At 42.1% G+C, this 25728-nt stretch overlaps 1 protein-coding gene and 1 pseudogene across 3 annotated transcripts in view; one reads left to right on the top strand and one right to left on the bottom strand.

Annotated features, from left to right (window-relative positions):
• The first annotated feature begins 321 nt into the window (after positions 1 to 321).
• On the top strand, positions 322 to 1359 carry LOC138083568 (serine/threonine-protein kinase VRK2 pseudogene; annotated as a pseudogene).
• Positions 1360 to 13406: 12047 nt separating this feature from the next.
• Positions 13407 to 25728, bottom strand: part of TEX14 (testis expressed 14, intercellular bridge forming factor) — a 108938-nt gene continuing 96616 nt past the window's right edge. For all 3 annotated transcript variants that reach the window (XM_068978404.1, XM_068978403.1, XM_068978402.1), the window contains 7 exons: positions 24783 to 24857; positions 21805 to 21882; positions 20744 to 20843; positions 17120 to 17212; positions 15119 to 15228; positions 13861 to 13912; positions 13407 to 13443 (listed from right to left, as the gene is read on the bottom strand). In XM_068978404.1, coding sequence (XP_068834505.1) covers positions 13407 to 13443; positions 13861 to 13912; positions 15119 to 15228; positions 17120 to 17212; positions 20744 to 20843; positions 21805 to 21882; positions 24783 to 24857 — 545 coding nt within the window. The remainder of the gene's footprint in view (positions 13444 to 13860; positions 13913 to 15118; positions 15229 to 17119; positions 17213 to 20743; positions 20844 to 21804; positions 21883 to 24782; positions 24858 to 25728) is intronic.

Raw genomic sequence — 25728 nt, forward strand, 5'->3', positions numbered from 1 at the left:
GAAAGCACCAAATCCTAATCACTGGACCACCAGGGAATTCCCCAAACAAAAAAACGTTTTTACATATCAGGTATCTCAATAGATTGAGAAACTTTGAGCTAGTCACACAGGTCTCAAGAATATAAAATTCTGGTCCTCAAGCCTGCCAGGCCCCTGGTAGTGGCGACCCAAGGGACCGCTTGGCCTTCTCTCACTCCTGAGTCCCAGGTCCTTCTCTCACTTCTGGTCCCTGCTGTCTGCCTGTGCCCCAGACTCAGGGAGGAGCTCCACCGGAGTGAGACACCATGCTCTGCCCCGGTGCCTGCTTCCGTGGTTGAAGTGATGCCACCAAGAAGAAATGGGAGATACAAACGCCTGTTCCACTTCCAAAAGGCAAGGTTCTGTATGACATAGAAGGAGAACAATGGGTACTGAGCAAGATGACTGGCTCTGGGGAATTTGGTTTGATATATTTAGCTTTTCCCACAAAAAAACTGGGCTTCCCAGGTGGCTCAGTGTGTAAAGAATCCACCTGCAATGCAGGAGACATCAGTTTGATCCCTGGGTTGGGAAAAGCCCCTGGAGGAGGGCACGGCAACCCAACTCCAGTATTCTTGCCTGGAGAATCCCATGGACAGAGGAGCCTGGCAGGCTATGGTCTGTAGGGTCTCAAAGAGTCAGACACAATCGAAGCGGCTGAGCATGTATGCACAAGTAAACCAGATAAAGACTGGATATACATAATAAAAGCAGAATATCAAGAAAATGGCTATTATCAGAATTTAAATTTTTTTCAAAGAGCTCCCCCAAAAATGCTATCAAAAGGTGGATAGAACCCAAACTACATCCTTATTTAGGAATTCCTGTTTTACAGATCTAGTATTACAGAATTCAAGGGAAGAAGTTACAAATTTATGGTAATGGAAAGACTGGTCTGTGCTTAGTCACTCAGTCATGTCCGACTCTTTACAACCCTATGGACTATAGCCCCCCAGGCTCCTCTGTCCATGGGATTCTCCAAGCAAGAATCCTGTTGTGGGTAGCCATGCCCTCCTCCAGGGGAAGTGGACTCATAGAAGATCTCAGACTAAAATGGTACTTTAAAAAAGGCAACTGTCTTGCAGCTAGGTATCCAAATGTTGGATGTACTGGAAAATATACATGAAAATGAATATGCTCACGGTGATACAAAAGCAGTGACTCTACTTCTGGGTTACAGAAATCCAGATAAGGTTTATCTTACAGATTATGGCTTTTCCTACAGATGTTGTCCCACTGAGAACCACAAACAGTATCTGGAAAATCCTAATAAAGGCCATAATGGGACTTAAAGAGTTTATCAGCTTGGATGCTCACAAAGGAACAGGTGAAATAGCCTAGTACTTGGCATATACTCATAACTCACCATATGATGAATATGAGGAAAAGCCAAACTATCAGTGCTCAAGAAAATTCTGAACCCAAGTGGAATGAACACCTTTAAGGTCACTGGAATTTTTCCACTAGAGGAGAGGGTGTAACTGCATACTCTAAACAGTCAAAAAATTGATTCATGAAAGGCTGCCCAAAGCAAGTTAATCAAATGCAAAATAGGTTAATGGAAAAAAGTCCACAGTGAGAGAAGTGCTGAGTCCTGTGCAACATGGAAAAAAGAGCAAAAGAGGAGAAGCTGATTGGACTGCTTAACAATGAAACAGCTCAGGAAAGAGAAAAATACGGTGAGTCTCAAGAACTGTTGAAGTAAACGGTTCTCCAAAAAATCCAGCTGTATACAATTCCCAAACTCATTTTATGAACCCTATCAAGAGCTTACCAGTCCAGATGTATTCAATCAGTCAAGTTCTCCATTTTGATATACATACACTTTTTTTAAACTTTTTATTTTGTGTTGGGGTATAGCTGATGAACAATGTTGTGATAGTTTCAGGTGGACAGCAAAGGGATTTAGCCATACATGTGCATGTATCCATTCTCCCCCAAACTTCCCTCCCTTCCAGGCTGCCACATAACATTGAGCAGAGTTCCATGGGTACACATACACTTCTGCAACTGGTGTGGAAATCACAGAATTAGAAATTTCTAAAGAATTTTGCCTTACAATTTCCCCGTTTATTCTTAATGAAGAGACAAAGGCAGATGTGTATTATTATGGCTTCTTAATTCTTTTTCTTTTGATATTACTGTCCTTCTTTGTATTTTCTCTTTAGATACCAAATAAAATACTTTTGAAGTGAAGTGAAAGTTGCTCAGTCGTGTCCAACCCCATGGACTATATAGTCCTTGGAATTCTCCAGGCCAGAATACTGGAGTTACCCTTTCCCTTCTCCAGGGGATCTTCCCAACCCAGGGATCAAACACAAGTCTCCTGCATTGCACGCAGATTATTTACCAGCTGAGCCACAAGGGAAGCCCAAGAAAAATGGAATAGGTAGCCTATCCCTCCTCCAGGGGATCTTCCCCATCCAGGAATTGAACCAGGGTCTCCTGCATTGCAGGCAGACTCCCTACCAACTGAGCTATCAGGGAAGCCCCAAATACGTTTTTTATATATATATAAAATGCTTGGTTAGCCATTATATATCTTGTTTTATAGAAAAGGATAGAAGTGTAAGGGTATTTACAAGTCAGCCATCTTGAGGCCACTAAGGGTAAACCAGATTGAAGTGAAGATAGCTTATTGATTATGCTTACTTTGATATCTTGTCATATCATAAAATTGAGACTGGTTGACTTGAATAAAGCTTTCTCATGAAATTTTACTTTAAATATGATGGTTTACTTGTTTGTCTAGGGAGATTATACTTCTCTTCGCACGTTTAGAATTTGAATTTCCCTATCAACATGTAACATTGTGTGCTACCACTTTTCTGATCTTACCAAAATCAGCTTGGTTGTTTGAACAATTTTTTGCATTTTCTTAATGTTGGAGAAATAAATATTTTCCTTTCGGTGTTCAATTTAGGTACAAGTGAAGGTAAAGGGTGATTTTAGCAAAAATATTGCAAGATACAACACAGAATCTTGACACTTCCTCATCACAAAATGTTTGCTTCTATTAGCCTGAGACACAGATGGGTTTTTTGAGGGTGACCCCCACTTTTCTTGCTCTCCCTACTGACAGTATGAAGATAAAAGGCGACGACAGGTGTAAACACTATAGTATACTCTTTTATTTTGAATGAAGACAAGTAGTGAGCTCAGGGATGGCCACTTGGTTAACTGTTTCTGGGACAGCCAGTCTCTGAGATGGTTCCAGGGATCCTCACCTCCCAGCACTCATGCTTTTTTACAGCAGCCCCTCCCCGTTCTGAACCAGGGCTTTCCCTGTGTGACTGGTAGAATATAACAGAAATGATGATAAGTGGTTGCTGAGACTAGATCGTAATGACATTGTAACTTTTGCATTGGTATCTTGGATTTTCCCCATTCTATGGGTTGCCCCTTTACTCTGTGGACAGTGAAATTTTACATTTTCATTAAGTCCAACATGGCTATTTTTTCTTTTGTTGCCAGTGCCTTTGGTGTCATTACCAAAAAATCATCGCCAAATCCAATGTCATAAAGCTTTTACCCTGTATTTTTATCTAAGAGTTTTGTTTTCGGTTTTACATTTAGGCCCTTGATCCATTTTACATTGGTTTTTGTACATGGTGGGCCTTCCTTGGTGGTCCAATGGTTAAGAATCCACCTGCCAATGTAGGGATCACAGGTTCTGTCCCTAGTCTAGGAGGATTACACACTCCATGAGCCAACTAAGCCCATGCGCCACAACTACTAAAGCCTGCACACCTGGAGCCCGTGTTCCACGAGAAACCCCACTCACCACAACCAGAGAAAGCCTGCGCACAGCAATGAAGACCCAGCACAACCAAAAATAAAAGTAAATGAATAAAACTGTAAAACCTTTTTGTATATGGTGTTAGATAAGGGTCCAATTTCATTCTTTTCTAGTTTTCTCAGCAGCATTTGTTGAAAAGATTATCCTTCCCCCATGGTCCTGGCCCCCTTTGTCAACAATTATTTGACCATATATAGGAGGGTTAATTTATGGGCTCTCTAGTCTCTTTCATTGATCTGTATGTCCTGATTACTGTAACTTTGTAAGTTTTGAAATCAGGAAGTATGAGTATTCTAGTTTTGTTCTCTCGCAAGATTGTCTGGACTACTCGGGGCCCACTAGGATTTCATATGAATTATAGGACTGAGATTTTGCATTTAATCTGTAGATCCTTTGGATAGTATTATTTTAACAATATTATTCTTCCCTTACATGAACATGGCATGTGTTTCAATTTATTTGTCTTCTTTAATTTCTTTCAGCAATTTTTTGTAGTACATAGGTTTCACAGTACAAGCATTTTACCTTCTAGGTCAAGCCAATTCCCAAGTAGTTTATTCTTTTTGATGCTGTTATAAATGGAATTGTTTTTATAATTCCCCTTTTAGATGGTTCATTGTTCATGTATGGAAATACAATTTATTTTTGTATGTTGCCTTTTCATCCTGCTACTTAACTGAATTCATTGATTAGTTCTAACAGATTTTGTGGACTCTTTAGGGTTTTCCACTTACAAGCCCATGTCATCTTCAGAGATAATTTTAATCCTTCCTTTTCAGTTTGGACATGCTTTATTTTTCTTGCCCAATTGCTCTGGCTAGAACTTCCAAAATTATGAACAGAAGTGGTAAAAGCAAGAATCCGTCTCTTGTTCCGGATCTTTGAGGAAAAGCTTTCAGTCTTTCCGTACTAGAGGATGATGCTAGTCATGGGATTTTCATATATGGTTTTTACTATATTGAGACAGTTTCCTTCTATTCCTAGTTTATTGACTGTTGAATTTTGCCAAATGTTTTTTCTGTCTCAGTTGAGAGAGTCATGTGGCTTTTCCCTTCATCATATTGCTATGGCATGTTACCTTTCTGTTTCGGGCTGTGCCAGGTCTTCACTGCTGCGTGCGGACTTTCTCTAGTTGTGGGGAGCTGGAGCTGCACTCCAGTTGCAGTGCAACGCCTTCTCTTTGCGGTGGCTTCTCTTGTCATGGAGAACAGGCTCTAGGGTGTGTGGTCTTCAGTAGTTGTGGTGCTTGAGATCAGCAGTTGCAGCTCGAAGGCTCCAGAGCACAGGCTGTTGCCCCGTGGTATGTGGGAGCTTCCCAGACCAGGGATCAACTGGTATGCCTTTCGTTGCAAGCCAGATTCTTAACTACTAAACCACCAGGGAAGCTCTACACTGATTTTTATGTATTGAAACATCCTTACATTCCAGGCATAAATCCTAGTTGGTAATGGTGTATAACATTTTCAATATGCTAAATTCTACTGCTAGGATTTTGTTGAGGATTTTTCCACCAATGTTCATAAAGGATATTGGTTTCTATTTTCTTGTAGTGTCTTTGTCTGGCTTTGGTGTCAGGGTAAAGCTGGCCTCAGAATGAGTTAGGAAGTGCCTCCTACTCTTCAGTTTTTTGGAAAAGTTTGAGAAGGATTGATATTGGTTCTTCTTTAAATTTTTGGTAGAGGACTTTCCTGGTGGTTCAGTGGTTAAAACTCTGCACTCCCAATGCAGGGGCATGGCTTCAATCCCTGGTCGAGGAACTAAGGATCCCACACACCACATGGTGAGGCCAAAAAAAAATTTGGTAGAGTTCACCAGTGAAGCCTTTAGGTCCAGGACTTGTCTTTGTTGGGAGATTTCTGAATATTGATTCAATCTCCGTAAATTTTAAGTCTATTCAGACTTTCTATTTCGTTGTGATTTAATCTTGCTGGGTTTTATGTTACGAGGAATATGTCCATTCATCTAGGTTATCCAATTTGTTGCATATAATTGTTTGTAGTATTCTCTTATAATCCTTTTCCTTTCTGTAGAATCAGTAGCAATTGAGACTTTCAGCAATTTGAGACTTCTTTTTTCCCTTAGTCCACCTAGCTAAAGGTTTGTCAATTTTATTGCTCTTTTTGAAGAACCAACTTTTTGTTTCAATGGTTTTCTCTGTTGTTTTTCTATTCTCTATATCATTTATCTCTGGTCTAATCTTTATTGTTTCCTTTCTTCTGCTAGTTTTGGGTTAAGTTTGTTCTTCTTTCTAGTTTCTTAAGTGATAAAGTTACATATTTAACTTGAGATTATTCTTATTTTTTAATGTAAACATTTATAGCTATAATTTTCTCACTGTTAGCACAGTCTTTTTCTGCATCTCATAAGTTTTGGTGTGTTATATTTTAACGCATCTTATTTTCTAATTTCTTGTGATTTCTTCTTTGATCCATTGGTTGTTTAAATGTATTATTTAATTTCCACAAGTTTGTGAGTTTTCCAGTCTCCCTTTAGTTATTAATTTCTAATTTCATCCCAATGCAGTTAAAGAAGATACTTCATATATCCATCTTTTAAAATCTATTTTTAAAGGGACTTCCCTGATGTTCCAGCTGTTAAGAATCTGCCCTACAATCCAGGGGATGTGGGTTCAATCCCTGGTCAGAGAACTAAGATCCCATGTACCACAGGGCAACTAAGCCTGCACACCACAACTAGAAAGCCTGCCTGCTCCAGTTTCCTCTCTCTTTACTGATATTTCCTTGTGTTCACAAATCATTTTCATGCCTTTCTGTACACTTTAGTTCTTTGAGCTTCTTGAAAAGTCATTTATTTTTCAAAAGTCATTTTAAAGTCTCTGTCTAGTATATCTGCCATCAGGTACTTTTCAGGCACAGTTTCTGTTAATTTTTTTCTTTCCTTTGAATAGGTCATACTTTCTTTTTTCTTTTTTTGGCATGCTTTGTGATTTTTTTGTTTTTTTTTTTACTGGAAATTTGAACCTAATGTTATAACACTGGAAATCACTTTTAACCAGGGTCTATAACCCCCTAATCAATCTCCAGCTTTCTATCACTCTCCCCACAACTTACTTTGCTCAGCCACACTGACCTTTTGCTGCTCCATCATAATGCTTCCTGTAGGGGAGCATTTGCTTTTCTTTGCAGTTGCTTTTCTCTTTGCTGGAATGCTCATCTCTCAGGCTTCTTCTCTTCATCCCAGTTGAAGTTCAAAGGTCACTCCTCAGAGCAGCCTTCCCTTGAATATCCTTTCTAATGTTGTGTCCCCCTGTGCCATCATTATCCCTTTACTTATTTTCTTCATAGCACTTATCACTATCAAAAGTATCTATTTATTCGTTTAATGACTATAGGCTCAAGTAGAGCAGGATTTCTGCTTTGTTCACTATTTCTCCAGCACCTAGAATGGTGCCTGGCACAGCAGAGTCACTCAAAAATTATTTGTTGAATGTGGGACCGGATGCAGAAGGCCAATCGAGGAGGCTGTTGCAATGGCCCAAGTGAGAGTTACTAGTGGTCAGATGAGGGTAGCAACAGCAGAGACACAAAGAAATGGGTAACATGGACATGTGTTTTGGGGGTTGAAACAAAAGAAACCTTTTTTTTTTCTTCATATTTTAAAATTACAATGTTGTGCCAATCTCTGCTGTACAGCAAAATGACTCAGTTATATATGCATATATACACACACACTCTTTTAGTATTCTCTCCCATTATGGTTTATCACAGGATATTGAATATAGTTCCCTGTGCTAATCCTATACATAGCAGTTTGTATCTGCTAATCCCAAACTCCTAATTTTTCTCTCCCCCACCCACTTACCCCTTGGCAACCACAGGTCTGTTCTCTATGAGTCTTTTTCTCTTTTGTAGATAGGTTCATTTGTGCATATTTTATATCCCACATATAAGTAAGATCAGATAGTATTTGTCTTTCTCTTTGTGACTTACTTCACTTAGTATGATAATCCCTAGTTGCATCCATGTTGCTACAAATGATATTCTTTCTTTCTTTTTTTTTTCTTTCTTTCTTTTTTATGCTGAGTATTATTCCACCATACATATGTACCGTATCTTCTTCAACCTTCATCTGTTGATGGATATTTAGGTTATTTCCATGTTTTGGCTACTGTGAATAGTACTGCTATGAACACAGGGGTGCATATATCTCTTTGAATTATAGTTTTGTCCAGGTATATTCCCAGGAATGAGACTTATGGATCATACAGTAATTCAATTTTTCGTTTTCTAATGAACCTACATACTGTTTTCCATAGTGGCAGTATCAACTTACCTTCCCACCAACAGTATAAGAGGATTCTCTTTTCTCCACATCCTCTCCTGCACTGAAACAAATAAGTCTTAATGATTGATAGTTCAATGTAAGGAGTAAAGGAATGGGAGGAGTCAAGAATGACTCCTGGGTTTCTGGTTTGAGTGCCTGAATGAACAGAAATACCATGAGCTGGAAGGGAAATTCTGGAGATGAAGGAGATTTGTGATTCAGACTATGGGTTTGGTTTTGGGTATTATCAGTAAGACAGCTGAAAGAAACCCAAGCGGAGACACTGAATACTCGGGTAGATGAGCTGAGAGGAGAAGTCTAGTCATAGACTTCCAATACGTATCTGGGAGTTGTCAACATACAGACGCTAAGCCAGTGGATGTGAGCAAAATCTCTTAGGAAGAAAGCTTCAAGTACGAAAAGGAAGAGGTAAAAGGGAAGGTAAAAAACACAATTCCTTTTAAAATCATATAAAAAAAACCCCACAACTTAATGATAACCCTGACCAAAGAGATGAAAGACCTATATGCTCAGAACTATAAAACATTAATTAAGGAAACTAAAGATGATTCAGAGAAACGGAAAGATAACCCATGATCTTGAACTGAAACAATTGTTAAAATGGCCGTACCACCCAAAGCAATCTACAGATTTAATGTGATTCCCATCAAATTACCCATGACATATTTCATAGAATTAGAACAAATAATCCTAAAGTTTACATGGAACCATAAAAGACCCAGAATTGCCAAAGCAATCCTGAGGAAAAAGAACAAAGTAGGAGGCATAACCCTCCCAGACTTAAGATGATACTACAAAGCTACAGTAACCAGAACAGCATGGTATGGGCACAAAAACAGACATATGGATCAATGGAACAGAATAGAGTGCCCTGAAACAAACCCACATACCCATGGTCAGTCTTCAACAAAGGAGAGAAGAAGAAACAAAGGAGAACAAGTGGTATCTTCAGCAAGTGGTGTTGGGAAAACTGGACAGCCTCATGTAAATCAGTGAAGCTAGAACACACCCTCACACCATACACAAAAATAAACTCAAAATAACTTAAAGACTTAAATATAAGACAAGACACCATAGAACTTCTTGATGAGAACATAGGCAAAACATGCTCTGACATACATTGTACCAATATTTCCTTAGGTCAGTCTCCCAAGGCAATAGAAATAAACAAATGGTACCTAATCAAACTTACTGGCTTTTGTACAGCAAAGGAAAACATAAAACAATGAAAAGCCAATCTATAGATCAGAAAAAAAATATTTGCAAATGATGTGACTGACAAGGGCTTAATTTCCTTAATTTCCAAAATATACAGTTTATACAACTCAATAACAAAAAACAAACAACCTAATTGGAAAATGGGCAGAAGAACTAAATAGACATTTCTCCAGAGAAGACATAGAGAGGGCCAACAGACACATGAAAAGATGCTCAACATTGCTAATTATTAGAGAAATGTAAATCAAAACTACAATGAGGTACCATCTCACGTTGATCAGAATGGCCATCATTAAAAAGTTGACAAATAACAAATGCTGGAGACATTTGCTGGTGTGAAGAAAAGGGGACCCTCCTTCACTGTTGGAGGGGATGTAAATTGGCAAAGCCACTATGGAGAACAGTATGGAGGATCCTTAAAATACTGAGAAGAGAGTAGTCGTATGATCCAGCATTCTCAATCCTGGGTATATATGTGGGCAAAACTATGATTCAAAAGACACATGCATTCCTACATTCACAGCAGTACTATTCAGAATAGCCAAGACATGGAAATAATTTTATCTATCAACAGATGAATGGATAAAGAAGATGTGGTGCATGGGTATACAATGGATTACTACTCGGCCATGAAAAAGAAAGAATGCCATTTGCAGCAACATGGATGGACCCAGAAATTATCATACAAGGTAAAGTAAGTCAGACAGAGAAAGACAAATACCATATGATATCACTTATATGTGGGATATAAAATATGGCACAGGGTTTCCCTGGTGGTTTGGTGGTGAAGAATCCACCTGTCAATGGAGGAGACAACGGTTGGATCCCTGATCCCAGGAAGATCCCACAGGCTGAGCAGCAACTAAGCCTGTGCACCACAGCTATTGAGCCTGTGCTCTAGAGCCCACAAGCTGCAACTACTGAAGCCCATGTGCCTCGAGTCTGTTCTCTGCAACAGGAGAAGGCACAGCAATGAGAAGTCCGTGTACCACAACTAGAGAGTAGCCCCCACCCACTGCAACCAGGGAAAAGCCTGAGCACCAAAACAAAAAGCCAGTGCAGCCTAAGAAAAAAAAAAAAAATTAAAAATGAGAACGCTAACTGCTATGGGAGGAAAAAGAGGGAACAGTGACTGGAAAGGGATGTGGGATCCAGGGAATACTGGGTTTCCTGTTTTTTTGGCCACACCACACAGCATGAGGGATCTTAGTTCCCCACTCAGGGATCGAACCAGCCCCACTTGCAGTGGAAGCATGGCGTTCTAACCACTGGACCCCCAAGGAAGTCCAGGGAATACTTTTTAAGGATGGGAAAAATCCAAGGGTGTCAGGTGATGAAAAGAAGCTAACAAAGAAGGCGTTGACGCTATTAAGAAGGGAGATGATAACCTGAGAAGGATAACTCAACAGACAAAAGATGAGACTGGCCTTGGATAAGAAGAGAGATGCCTCCTTCAGGGTAGTATGGAGGGAAGTAGAAAGCATATGTGTAGAACAGGTCCACCTTGAGTTTAGGGCAGACCGCTTCACAACTCTCCTAGTCACAGAAACAGATGTGATCTTGTTAGTACTTTTGGTGGTGGGAAGCTGAGTTTGTTCCCATCTAATGGCTTCTAATTTCTCTGTAAAGTTGGGGTTAAGTCTTCTGTTAACTGGTGACAGGAAGTGAAGAATAAGTTTGCAATTATAGCTGGTGAGAGTAGGAAAAGCAGCGTACTAAAGAAATACAATGAGAATGCCATGTGTAGGGAAAGTACCAAGTATATAAAGTACCTGGCATATAATAGGTGCTCCATAACTAATAACATTTACTAACATTATTACTGTTAATGGCCCATATTATGCAGTCACTGGCCAGACAGAAAAGTCTACTCTGTAGACAAGAAGATTACAAACCACATCAAGGCAAGTTTGTGGAGGACTTGTAGCCTTTATGAATACTAATAGATAATGTTCATCCTTTATCATGATATGTCTGCTATTAGTTCTCACATTTTTATATATGTTGATTTTGTCTCAATATACAAAATTTTTTGAGAGGAAGTACTGCATATGACCAAGTCTCTGTATTCCTCAAAGTTTCTTAGAGTAAGTAAATAGTAAGTAAATGTCGCTCAGTCGTGTCCGACTCTTTGCGACCCCATGGACTGTAGCCTACCAGGTTCCTCCGTCCATGGGATTTTCCAGGCAAGAATACTGGAGTGGGTTGCCATTTCCTTCTCCAGGAGATCTTCCCAGCCCATGGATTGAACCCAGGTCTCCTGTGTTGTAGGCAGAAGCTTTACCGTTTGAGCCACCAGGTAAGTCAAAGTTTCTTATACCTAGTATTATTTGTAAAGTAATTTGTCTTGGTCTTCCTCTGATTACAATGGCAAGCGACTATTTCCTTGCTTTTAAATGGTCATATTAACTTGTACCTTCCTGCTTTATTTATGTAGGGTAAAATTTGAGGGAGCTAAGAACTGTATTGAATATGGCCATCCACAACAGGAACTATCCAGTTCTCACAAACAAAAGATCTACTACTTACAAATAAAATGTTAGCTGGCTAGCACTGTACAAGAGGTTAAATTAGAGAAAATATTGTGATCTTTCTTCCCATAGTTTCATTTTTCTGAGACACTAAGGATGTGAGGTATATAAACTGAAATATAGAGATGATGTTTGTTCATTTAAAGAGTTCAAAGTATCTTGGGCTTTCATTCCTATCTATACTTTTATCATGTAAGTCAATTATAGCTGGAATGGGAATATGGCAATCCTGGCAAAGAGGAGGGCAACATTTCTATAATAAAACACGGATGGGGTCCCTGGTGGTCCAATGGTTAAGAATCCACCTTGTAATGCAGGGGACGCAGGTTTGATCCCTGGTCAGGGAACTAGGACCCCACATGCTGAGGCGCTACTAAGCCTGTGCCCACAACTGCTGAGCCCTCACACTCTGGAACACTTGCTCTGCAACAAGAGAGCCCGTGTCCAGAACAAAAGATCCCACATGAAGAAACAAAGATCCCATGGGACGGAACTAAGACACGATGCAAATAAATAAATAAAACTTTAAAAGAAAAAGCATGGATGGCTGGTGCCCATTTGTATGATGGTTTGTGGTTGCTGTTTAGTTGCTAAGTTGTATTCACCTCTTTTGTGACCCCATGGACTGTAGCCTGCCAGGCTCCTCTGTCCATTGGATTTTCCAGACAAGAATACTGGAGTGGGTTGCCATTTCCTCCTTCAGGGGATATTCTTAACCCAGGAATCAAACCTGAATCTCCTGCAATGGCAGGCAGATTCTTTACCACTGAGCCACCCAGGAAGCCCATGATGGGTGGTAGCAATAGTTAATTATTTGTCAAATTTTATAACAGAAATTAAAACTTCTTTGGGCGGCGGTTCCTTTCTCAATAACTGAAATACAGAAATATATCTTACAGGGCTTTGCTGGTGACTCACTGGTACAGAACCTGTCTGCCAATGCAGGAGACATAGGTTTGCTCCCTGGTCCGAGAAGATCCCACGTGCTGCAGAGCAACTAAGCCCGTGCGCCACTACTGAGCCCGCGCGACTAGAGCCCGCGCTCTGCAAGAGAAGCCACCACCGTGAGAAATCTGCGCACGGCAACTGGAGAGCAGTCGTGGCTCACCACAGCTAGGGGAAGCCTGCAGCAACCAAGACCTGGCAGGGCCAAAAACAAATAAATAAACAGGACTTTTAAACAAGAAATATATCTTACAAGTGAAATTTAACTGGTATTAAAAGGAAACGTTTTATTAGATATAACATGAATTTAAAGGTTTTGAAAATCTGTATCAAAAAAACCAAATGCCATTCGGGGCACAATGAGAAAGTTTTACAATCAAAACACCTTTTACTTTTCAGAAATCTGACTGAAAACAAATGGTTAAATATGCTGCAAACAAACAAGCCATTCTGTCTACAGTGGAAGCTGAACAAAGTGTGAGCTACAGACCCACTGCCCTAATGGTGACTGCAGCAGACGAGGGAAGACGGGAGCTCACGAGCAGGACACTCAAACTCAGGCCAGGAGTCCACCCAGAGTCCACTTCCGGTCAGTCTGACAAGTCACTCTGATCCAACACGATTATCCTGAACAAAAAAAGGGAGTTTCAAGTTGGTGTGTATGCATTTTAAAGACACAAACAACAGCCTCTTTCTAGTCAACTGAATTCAAGGGAAAGAAACTTCGATCATCATCAAAAGAGCTTATGATAAACTAGTGTATTATGGAAATGCAAAATGACTGCAAAGCAAGTGGCAGCAGCCTCTTCTGTACTCCCTCCACATAAAACCTTCTTGTGCTGACTACCAATTATGTAATCGAAGTTGGCATTTGTTTCCCCTTCTATTTTAATTAATTATAAACATTAGCATTTCAAAACTGAGCAACTCTGAATTCAAGTCTTTGTCGTTAATGTTTATTTAGATACTGGTAAATGTTTAAAGTCTGTTCATGTTGTCTATAAACAGTGGACTCTGACTTACAAACATCTGGTATCTCATTACCTGGATGGTTCAGACCAACCCAGTCGCTTCCAAAAACAGGGTTTTAGTTCCTCTTGATGAAATATAGGAGGAAGAAAAAACAACTTGATTATTCTCTGGATCAAAGGATGCCAGCGTTGAGAAGTCCCACTAGTACTCTCTCCAGGTTAGGGTGGACTGTTTTACCTCTAACAACTGTTTGCTTCTACAGAGATGAAATATGTCTAAAAACAATTACTGGGCTTCCACTCATATTCTACAACTCCCTGTCATATCAACAGACACAATAATGCTAATTTCACAGGGTCCCTGGATCATGTTCTCAGTGAATTCAGTACTAGCTAAATGCGCACACAGTCAGAGTCCTGGAGGAAACAGAATGTACCCCCAGGCTCTTTCATGAAGTGCCTGCTTACAGAGGTGTTAGAGCTAAGGGTGCAAACAAGGGATGGCAAAGCATCCAGTGACCAGCAGCAGTGGGAAGCCTTGTCACCCCTAAGTCTAAAGGGACTAGGGGAGAGCAGCGGTAGGGCAGGACAGTTACTGGGACCCAGTGCAAGCCAGAAGTGGAAGGATGGGACAGAAGCTGTGGAGGGACACCTTTTCCACACAGACACGAGGCGCAGAGGCGGCAGTCAGGCAGGCAAGTAACATCCAGCTACTTGTCAGCCCTCTGATCTGCGAGAGCCTCTCACTAGCCAACAGGGAGCCGGCTGACCAGCAAGCCCAGCAGATTCAGTTCACACAGGTCGGGAGGAGAATGAAAATGGACTGGGGAAGGGATGAAAGAGGTACTGGGTGACCTGAAAGAATTAATGACCATAACTTCCTGAGTAGGAGGATCTTAAATGTAGGAAGGCACCATTTGTGGATGGTCCCTTAAAGCTCTATCAAAAATTAAAGTTAATTTATACTTCTCACATTACTTGTAGGTACCACTTAAATTCCACAATTTATGATTTCTGACTGGATTCTTATTTAGCCTCCCCGTGAGATAAATCTAGAACTCTTTTGAAGATACATTAGGAACAAAACATCTTTCCAGACAGTATATGTGGATGATGAGAGTAGCTGAAGACTTGATTTAGAAATAAAATTGGATGTCATTACTGTTTTGTGATAAAGACATAATTGGCAATTAATAGAAAACCTGGGCTGAACTATAGGGGGAAAGTGTAGGAGGACTGTATACAGCATCTGGGAAATATTTCTAAATAACTCTGATGCTCATTGAAGCCCATGGACTCCGGGTTACATTATAATGACCATCCATTCATACCTTCTTCAGAAGTCCCTAAAAAGCTCTCCGATTTCCTTCTCTCTGGCTTCGTGCTTTCTTCCTCTTTCTGCTTCTTTTCACCAACTTCTTGATCTTTGCTGCTTGCCTCCCTTCAATGACAATGATTTTGGTCATTAAATCATGTGCACAATGGCCTGAGGGAGAAGACTGTGCTCCCAAGGAAATATAGCAATAGCTAGCACTAATTGTGTGGGTACCCTATGTGTTCAAGTGCTGTAATGTATATTAACTCATTTAATTCTCATCACAACTATGTAAAGTAGTTGAGCGGTGAGAAAACTGAGGCACAAAGAGGTTGAATTACATGCCCAGTACGTCCTAGAGCTGAGGTCAACCCAGAGAGTCTGACTCAGGACTCTGCTCTCAACCACTGAGCTATATTGTCTCAAAGGAAACAAACATTTCACTTATGTTGTAACTGATGTCCTTTTTACAACCACATATATTTTATTACCTTATCTTCATTTCCTGAAACTCTCAAGTGAAATCTCTAATTGCAGAATCTAACAATTGAAGACCACATCTGTCAGACTAGGAGGCAGAAACCATCTCCCCCACTCAGCTCTAAGGGGCAGAGATCTCCTATGGCTCCGCACCTCAAATGCTCAGAACAGATGATGGCAGAATCAAATTGATATGGTGTAGGGACTTTTCTTGCTTTCACTTGGTGGATATTCAAAACAAAATATGCAAAGTGAGAGAGAAAGTAAAGCCAGCTAGGATGAAAAGGATTTTTTTTCTTCCTAACCTCTCATCACTAATAGAATCGCAGGCTCTAAAGTTGGAGGAGGTTCTCTTACCTCCGTCCAAATGCCCCGGACCAGAGTCATCTCGCTTATGCCTGGGTGGGAGGAGCTGCTGTTAAAGTAAAGGCAGCTGTTTTCTCTTTCTGATTGCTGTGGCTACTAGAAAACTTGTACTTTACTGAATAAAAGTCTTTTGCTCTGCGGTTTCTAGTCAGTAGCTCTGTCCTTCGGGGCAGAGGAGAGTAAGCTGACTCTCTTCACTTTATAGTATTTCAGGTATTCGGGAACAGCTATCTAATTCTCCACTCCATATGCTTCTCTCAGACTGAGCCTCCCCAGCAACTTTAGCTGTTCTCATATGACAAGGTTTCCAGACATCTAGCTGTTCTATGGCCACCATCTTCTGTCTGTGACTGTCCCTTTTAAAATATGACACCCCACCAGGAGCCCCACAGTGAACCAGAGTTTGAGGAGTTCTAGGAGTCCTCTAGCTGGTCTGAGATGTCACCTTGACCTGAATAGTACATTTTCTGCCTGTTCAGTGTTAGTGCAGCACAGACCTTTTTAGCAGCCATATCAAACTGAGGTCTCAGGGGGTCCCTGTCCATGTCTTCTTCAAGGAGAATGTCTTGAATTCTTACCATGTCTCAAAATGCATGTTAAATGCTGGGCGTATAAAAATAAGACGTATTTCCCATCTTCAATGAAATTACCGTTGAGAACGAGCTTCTGGTCAAAAAATTCCCTATTAGGTCAGCCCTCTCACATTCAATACTTTTGGATCCAAATGTTCACCTTTATCTTGTGGAGAAATTTAACATTTCCACCTGTCCAGATCATTTTGAACACACAGTCTATCGCCCATCACATTAGCATTCATCCTTAGACTGTGTTATCTAAAAATTGGATAAGCACGCCTTTTCTGATGACCGATGAAAATGTTGAAGGTGACAGGGCCAAGATACAGCAATTTTAGAGGCCTCTCTCTGTACTGATATCAGTCTGCTAGTCAGCATTGTGAGCACGGTAGGTGGCTGGAGGGAGAGGGGCAGGCAGGAGGTGGGGCCGGCTTATCTACAGTGACATAATACCCTGGCCAAACATTCATTCTCCAAGAAGTCGCTGTACCTTCTAAAGACCTAACAATAAAATCTATTAAAAAAAAAAAAGAAACTAAAATCTCGTGCCCCTTCCTGAGAAAGAAGGAAAGGATGCCCTGGTGGAGAACAAGAACCTTGCCAGGCCCTTGGGCAGATCCGGTAGTTGAGTGCTGTCCCCGGGGGGCTGCAGCCATCTCTCCAGGTCCTCGTCGAGTGTAGAGTGAGCTCTGTCCAAGGCAAAGGAAGAGAATGAGACAGCGACCATTCTCCATCTCCCCTGACAAGGAGGCACGCTCTCTAAAGCAGGAAAGGACCTTCACACTGCACACATGAGAAAATGAGAGCTCGGTGAGACTGCACCTGAGTTGTGGAGGTCACTGAGAGCCCATGTAGATGCGCACCAGGACCCTCCTTCAGCCTCTTGACAAAAAGCCTCAGCCCCGAGACTTCCCTGTTACCGGTACAGTGGTTATGCCACCTACCTGCCTCAACCTGATCTTAGACCTCCAGCCTCCACAACAGTGAGAAATAAATTCCTGTTGTTTATAAGCACACACAGGCTTCCCAGGTGGAACTAGTGATAAATAACCTGTCTGCCAACGCCAGAGATGTAAGAGACATGGGTTTGATGCCTGGGTCGGGAGGATCTCATGGAGGAAGGCATGGCAACCCAGTCCAGTATTCTTGCCTGGAAAATCCCATGGACAGAGGAGCCTGGGGGACTACAGTCCATAGGGTCGCAGAGTCGGACACGACTGAAGTAACTTAGCATGCAAGCACACGCGTAAGTACATACACAGAAAAGAATCCACCTGCCAATGCAGGGGACACAGGTTCGATCCCTGGTCCAAGAAGATCCCATATGCCACAGAGCAACTAAACCCATGCACCTCAACTACTGAAGCCCACACATGTGAACCTGTGCTCCACAACAAGAGAAACCACGGCAATAAGAAGCCTGAGCACCACAAAGAAGGGTAGCCCCTGCTCCCGCAACTAGAGAAAGCCCGTGCACACAGCAACGAACATCCAGTGCAGCCAAAAATAAATTAATTAAAAACAAAGCCTCAGCATCCACAATATCACTGCCTCCCAAAGTGCGATACTAGACTCTGTCTCAATTCTAGGTCATTACGTCAACTTCCACCTGGGGCTAGAACTGCACACTCATTCCCGCAGGTTTTCCAGATTAAGAACTGCCTCTGAGGCTACAGGATGAGGATAATGTGTTTGCAGAGGCCTGAAAAGTCCTACCTGTCTGAAAAAAATAGCTTCCACTCTGGTTTGGTGCAGGACTGAGATGACTGAGCAGCTGTGGCCATCTACCTGCAGCCAGCACAGCCAGCCCTTCGGGAAAAGGAAGAGGCAATGGTAACAGTAGCTAACTTTTGATCAGGTGCAAAGCAGTTTGTATTTGTATAACTGAATGTAACTCAGCCTTCTTGGGATACTCTCTTTCTGCCTTAAATAAAGGCATAGACTTTTACTGAAGATGCACTAGGGAGATGGAAGGAATGGAGTTACAGCATACATCATAGACAAAAGCTTGCCTCCTCTTTTGCCTCTTTTTCTTGTCTCCCCACTCAAAAACACCCTCTCCCTCCTTCCTCTCAGATCCCAGGGCTCTAGTCTCCTCATAAGACCTTCCCACCCAGGTCTCTCTCTTTTCCTTCTTTGTAAAGAATAGTTTAGCCTTTGAAGAGTGTGACAGAAACGGGATTCACTACCCAAAAGTTGTTCATAACCTTCTCCCTTGCCTTCCTCTTCTATAGCAGCTGAAAGCTAAAAACTCAATTTCCAGTCTCCCTGGCAACCAAGGGCGGCCATGTGTCCTATCTGGCCAAGAAGATATAAGTAGACATCTGCTGAAAAGGGCTTCTAGGAAAATTTTTTGCTTTCCAGATAAACAAGCACAGAGTGGGCTAGACTCTTGCCCTACCCTCTTATTTCTGCCTGGAATAGGCACAGAAGCTACCTTGTCCAAAAGTTGACAAGTCTAAAAACAAAAGCCAACCTGCTATGTCTGGCAGAGCAGAAAGATCAGAAGAGCCTAAGTCTCCAGAGGCATCACTGATGCTACATCAGCCAAGCCCTGCCAACCGCTGGTGAGACAAACTCATCTAAACAGGAGGAGCATTTTTAAGTGTATTTTTCTTATGTTTGCAGCTGAAAGTATTCTGCATGGCTTCCCGAGGTATCTGCTGGGCCAGGAGGAGGTTGAGGCAAGTGGTGTTAACTGCAGATTCACAGCCTCTCTTCCTTTAAAATGTAAGTATTCTGTTCATCAAAATATGGATTTTATTTTTTTGCATTAGTATTGATTTTTACAAATATGGCATTAAAATAGTACTTTCTTGACTTCTGAGTTTTTTGGTGCCTCCTTCAATTTTGTGCCCATGGAGGGTGTCGCCTTCACCTCCCCCCAGTCCTGGCCCTGAGTTTGGAACAAAGTTTGACAGCTTAGACAAAGCTAGAGAAGTTGAGCTGAGATGGTTTACCTTGCAATGCAGGTCCAAGGAGAGCTCCAAGTCAAGAACAGAATTGGGTCCCTTGAGGGAAACTTGTGTTTTTAGACTGAATTGTTTGGATCACTGCCCCCATCTTTCCTTATTTGGCTAGGAAGACCTAAAAATTCTCTTTAAATGTTTTGAAAGAAATTGAAACCTATGTTTGCCTCACAAAATGAAGTAAAAACCAAAACAAAAAACAACTTGAGGAAAAAAAACAAAACAAAACAAATAATCCTATTTTAAAACTGGGCAGTTTCTCCAAAGAAGATACACAAATGCCCATCCACATTCAAAAAGATGCTCAACACCACTAATCACTAGAGAAATGCAAATCAAAACCACAATAAGATATCACCTCACACCCATTAGGGTGACTACTAACAACAACAAAAAAATAATAAAGCAATTATCCTCCAATTAAAAACAAATTATAAAAAAGATAATAAGTATTGGTAAGGATGTAGCGAAACTGGAACCCTTTCGCACTGTTTGTGGGAATGTAAAATGGTGCAGCTGCTGCAGAAAACAGGATGGCATTTCCACAAAAAAATAAAAATAGATTTATCATATGATCCAGCAATACCACTCCTGCATATATACATCCAAAAGAAATGAAAGCAGGGCATCATAAAAAGATATTTGTATACTCACATTCACAGCAGCATTACTCACGACAGTGAAAAGGGTGGAAGCAATCTAGTGCCCACCAGCAGATGAGTGGATAAACAAAATGTGATACACACATACACCCTCTCAAGGGAATTCAGTCTTAAGAAGAAAGGAAATTCTGACATGCTACATGGATGAACCTTGAGGACATTGTGCTAAGTGAAATAAGCCAGTGACAAGACAACAGCGACGGCATATTTCACCTACAAGAGGTATCAAGAGTGGCCCAACTCAGAGAGAGAGAGTAGAACTGCGGTTGCTAGGGAATGAGGGGAGGAGGGAATGGGGAGTTGTGGTTTAATGGGCACAGAGTTTCAGTTTTGCAGGATGGAAAAGATCAGTTGCACAACAATGTGAATATACTTAGCACTACTGAATTGTACACTTAAAATGTTGATGTTGTATGCATTTTACCACAATTAAAAACTTGGTAAAAAAATACTTTTAGGAATAGGGGCTATAAGGATAACATGAAAAAAGACACCTTTTTCCTAATTTGTCAATATCAGAAGAAAAACTAACATACATTAACACTACAGTTTTCTAAACCCTTAAGAAAAATCCAGCTTTTTCTGTTACCTCTCTGTGTCCTCTTCTAGATCCTGGGTTTCTTTGGTCCAAAGCATACTGCTGTCTTCTTTACTACTGTGAGTTTCTTGTTCTTCTAAATGCCTTTGATCTAGAAACAGTTGAAAGACTTTATTAGAGCAAAAAAAGTTTTTTTGAGAAAACCTGCCTTAAAAATGGAGTGCAAAAAAATGAAGGCTAATCAGTGGACCCTGAAGTCTGCAAAGCGCAAGTTCCCCTCTTCCCAGAAGAGCAGGGGGCCAGGTGGCAATCTGCAGGGTGCCCGTATCCACAGCAGCTGCTTCGGAGGTCTGGGGAGCTCTCTGCCAGGTGAAACTACAGGAAACCATGCCTGTGCCAAGGCTCAAGAGAGGCAGAGGAAAGGGCACATAAAAGAGGCCGCAAGAGACCCAGAAGACAAGTTGTACAGATTTATTTCGGGGGACCACCCTCTTCCCACTTGTTAGGTGTTTCCATACTGAAGCCAGGGAAGGAATTTGGGTGGGGAAGGGTAGAGCCCTTTAGTGTATGCCAGGCATTTTACATATGCTTTCCCATTTCATCCTGCCAGAAGTTCTATGAGAGGAAGGAGACTAACACTTGCTAAGTATCTTACAACGTACCAGGCACTGTGCATGAACACCATTAGGTGGAGTTAACATTCTCGTTTGACAAATGAGGATAACTGAGGCTCAGGGATATAAAACAGTTTGTCAGACCAAAACAAGCCATGGAGTCAGAATTGAAGTGGAGTGTGCCTGACTTCAAAGTCCACACCCCCCAGGTGTACCACTATGCTGTCAAGGACAGTTACAGCAAAACCTGGTGAAAAGTCGGCGTGTGCTCAGTCATATCCACTTCTTTGCGACCCCGTGGACTGCAGCCTGCCAGGCTCCTCTGTCCATGGGACTCTCCAGGCAAGAATGCTAGAGTAGGTTGCCATTTCCTCCTCCAGCGTATCTTCTTGACTCAGGGATCAAACCAACAACTTCTGTGTCCCCTGCACTGGCAGGTGGATTCTTTACCACTGAGCCACCTGAGCAGCCCAAAAAAGATCTGAGGATCTGGCTTACCATTTGCAATGCTGCCCAGACGACTTGCTGTGTTCTCATCCAAGGCTGTGGATGAGACCTGCTGCCCCTTCAGGTACTCTGTCACAACATAGAACAGATCTGCATGTCACGTCATCCTCTGGGGTAGCGGTTCTCAAAGAGTAGCTCTCAGACCCACAGCCTCAGTATCAACTGAGAACTTGCTATATATGCAGATTCTCAGGCCTCACCTCAGACTTACTGAATCAGAAACTCTGGGGGTGTGGATGTTTGACCTAGCCCTCCAGATGAGTCTGATGCCTGATGGTGCTTGAGAACCTCTGTATTCAATCCCACGTAACACTAAACATAAACGTGAAAATGATGATCATGATAGGCAGCACTTGCAGAGCAGGTACTATTTCCAATTTGTATACATTAATTCAAGATTCCTTTCTGCATGCATGCTCAGTGACGTCCAACTCTGTGTGACCCCATGGACTATAGCCCACCAGGCTCCTCGGTCCATGGAATTTTCCAGACAAGAATACTAAAGTGGTGCCATTTCCTACTCCAAGGGATCTTCCCAACACGGGGACTGAACTCGTGTCTCTTACGTCTACTTACATTGACAGGTGGGTTCTTTACTAATAGCACCACCAATCTCCTTAATTCAAGATTAATATCTTGAATTAATCTTCACAACAAGCCTATGAGATTGATCATATTATTGTTATTCCTATTTGACAGATGAGCAAATAAAGGTAAAGAAAGGAAAAGGAATCACAAAAGGGAGGGGATATATTTATACCTATGGCTGATTCATGTTGAGGTTTGACAGAAAACAACAAAATTCTATAAAGCAATTATCCTTCAATTAAAAAATAAATTGAAAAAAAGAAAGGTAAAGGAATTAGATAGTAATGTGATAGAATTGGGATTTGAGTACAGGCAGTCCAGTTCTAAGGTTTACGCTCTTAATCTCTATTTTATATACTCTCGCAAAGAATATAATTTATAATTCCTAAAGAATTGACCACTAGACCAAGACAAGTATCTCCTAAACTCAGTATACTGCTTCACAAGTGTTAGGTCCTCCCTTTCCTCAAAGTGCTCCCCAGAGCCCAGCAGAGAGACAGCTGGGAGGCAGCACAGATGGGCCCCCAGGCTCACTGGCCCTGCTGTGTGCAGGCACAAGTCTCTCTCTCCTAGCAAGTCAGGAAGCAAGCCCTACCTGGCAGCTTCTGGGCACCAAGGGGCCCCACAAAGCTCATGTAATATAATCTAAAACTTAGAAATCCTTGTTATTGTTATCCTTGTTAAAGTAATCCTTGCTGATCTTAGAGGATTCTAAAGGACCCCCTGCTTGAGGCCCTGGACAGAAGCCTGGAGCTTTGCATAAGTGCCCTTCAAAGGAGCAGGTGTCTGCCGCAGGTCACTCCCCACAGCTCTCCTGAGAGGAAATGATGACAATGATAAGCAATAATCAGGTAGGCACACCCATTATTAGGAGAAACTACTCAGGTACCTTCTGCCCTTTATCTTTCTGGAAAATTACTGACCCATCTCAAAGTATAAGACATCACCTAAAAACCTGGCCCAGAAAATTACTATAGGTGAAATGAGGGAGAGTTTCTGTAGAGCGCACAGGGGTACAGCAGTGCCAAGAGGCTGGGGCCCAGGCGGAAGGCTGTGACAGCTGCCGAGATTAGGGGGCGGTCCACATGCAGTCAGCAGAGAGAGAGCAGGATCCACAGGAAGGGCATCACTGAGGTCACACTGCACAGGAGCGCCAAGTCCCGTCCTCACCCACAGCCAGAAACCAGACGGCACTGAGAGGAGGACACGTGGGTGTGGCCGCTCCTCTCACCAGCAGCAGTTCCATTATTATACGAAGGAGAGCAACTGGAGAGGAGGAATTTGCAAGGGTGCCGTAGTGGGTTCCAGAGGACGAAAGCTGGAGTGGGGTGAGAGCCCAAGAGCCTGACCCCACAGCCCTGTGGCCCGTACAGCCCTGTGGCACTGGGGGAGGGCTGTGGTGGGGCAACAAGGGCCTGTGACTGCAGAAAGAGAAAGAAGCCAGGGAAGGTTCTGGCAGGTCTGATCGCCTTCACCCAAATTCACAAGGCCAGCGGCCAGGGGTTAGGGGTTGTGCAGCTTAGACCGTATCTGTCCATTGAGTCAGATCAGGTAAGGCCTCATTCACCTCTCTCTTCCTGATGAGACACCAGACTTCAGAGACCCTGAAAACCAAGAGATGCCCCTCAGGAGACCCCCTACTGGTCCTGTACCAAGAACTGGACCATCAGAGGCCTGATGAGATGTACCCTCTGAGAGTGAGAGGCTGGTCAGCTAGGCTGTCAAGAAGAGAGCAGTCAGTCCTCCCTGCCTGGGGAAACAAACCACCTGGCCCAAACACTTCTACCACCTGCACCGTTTACTCAAGCAGCAGCGCAGCTGGGCAGGGCCCACGGATCAGCTGCCACTAAAATTGAGCAGGTGTCCCTCAGTCTCTGCCTCAAATGAAAAATTCTGGTCTCATTAGATCTTGTGCCACTGACTTCCCTGCCCTCAGGAAAGGGATTCTTCCACAATGCCAATACTTTAAAATCTCCTGCTAATGGCAGAATGGAAAGCACAGGATGTTTTGGCCCGAGATGCCAGAATTCAGTAGCGCTGAAGTATAGCTAGTTTGGTTCAAAAGGGAGGTGAGAATTCCTTTAATAAAAGAAGTTCATTATGATAAACCACTTGGATCTTGTTATTCCTTCTCAGAATCACTACTGTAGACCCTTAAGGAACAACATGGCCACAGACACAGGCCACATATGCTGGCCAGGCTTTAGCAGTAGTCTGAGGCCTATCACTGGAAAACTGCCCCCTTCTGAATTCTGTCCATCCAGTCAGACCTTCACAGGGCCTTCTGTACGAGTGTTCACGCCTGAAACAAAGAACCACACGTGGTCCGTGACCACAACAAGCAGGGCCATGAAGGATATTCTGCGTCGTGCATGCCTTACCAATTTCGTCAAGCAGCTCCTGAGATGGTGGTGGTAGCTCATCGATGTGATGTTGCGAGATGGCTTCTACGAGCTCTTAAGAAAGATAAAGGGAAAGTGACTGAACACCTTCCTGGACCTGAACTAGACTTGCTAGGCTTCCATACGCATTTGGCTTAGAATTTCTCAATGCTGAAATAACCTAAGACAAGGAGAAGTCCTCTTACATGAGCAGTCCTATTAAGACTTCATATGTGAATGGCTTTACTCTCCCTTTTCCTCTAAACCCTCTCCTACCTCCCTGCTCACCTCAGTACCACTTGATCTGTGGCCCTCTCCAAGGATATTTGGGGTAGGTGAGGTATAAATTCTTACTAAAAGGCCAGGGGTCCAATTTGGACCAAGGCTGCTGGAGGAATAAAGAAGCTCTAGACCCGTCAAAATGAATAAAACACAAAGTGGGGGTTTTTCTGTGTAGATTACCCAGCCAGGGGATATGGGAGACCATACTTTGGACCTTCACCTAAGGGATCAATTATAACAGTAACCAAGACCCCTCAGCACAGTTTGAAATAACTCTATCCCCTTGAGAGAAATTCTAAGACTTATACCAAAGACACAAGACAACAAGATTAGTGGAGCAAAGGCCTCAAGAGCTATTAAAACTCTCAGACCCTTTGATCTGAAAATTGTCTTCTAAGACTCTATCCTAAAGAAAGACCAGAGGTTCAGATAAAGATTTCTGTACAAAGAGCAAAAATTAGAAAACAACATGAATTTTCAATATGAAAGCAAGGTTAGGCAACATATGTAGAATGAACTAGTATGCAGTCATCTCATACTTATAAATAATTTTTACTGTTAAGTGGAAATTCTAAAATATATCACTGAAGAAAAAGGAGCAGCCAGAGCTGATATACTATGTTAGCTATGCCATATATATATATATATATACACACACACACAC

The sequence above is a fragment of the Capricornis sumatraensis genome, chromosome 8 (genome assembly GCF_032405125.1).
Source record: "Capricornis sumatraensis isolate serow.1 chromosome 8, serow.2, whole genome shotgun sequence".
Classification (NCBI taxonomy): Eukaryota; Metazoa; Chordata; class Mammalia; order Artiodactyla; family Bovidae; genus Capricornis; species Capricornis sumatraensis.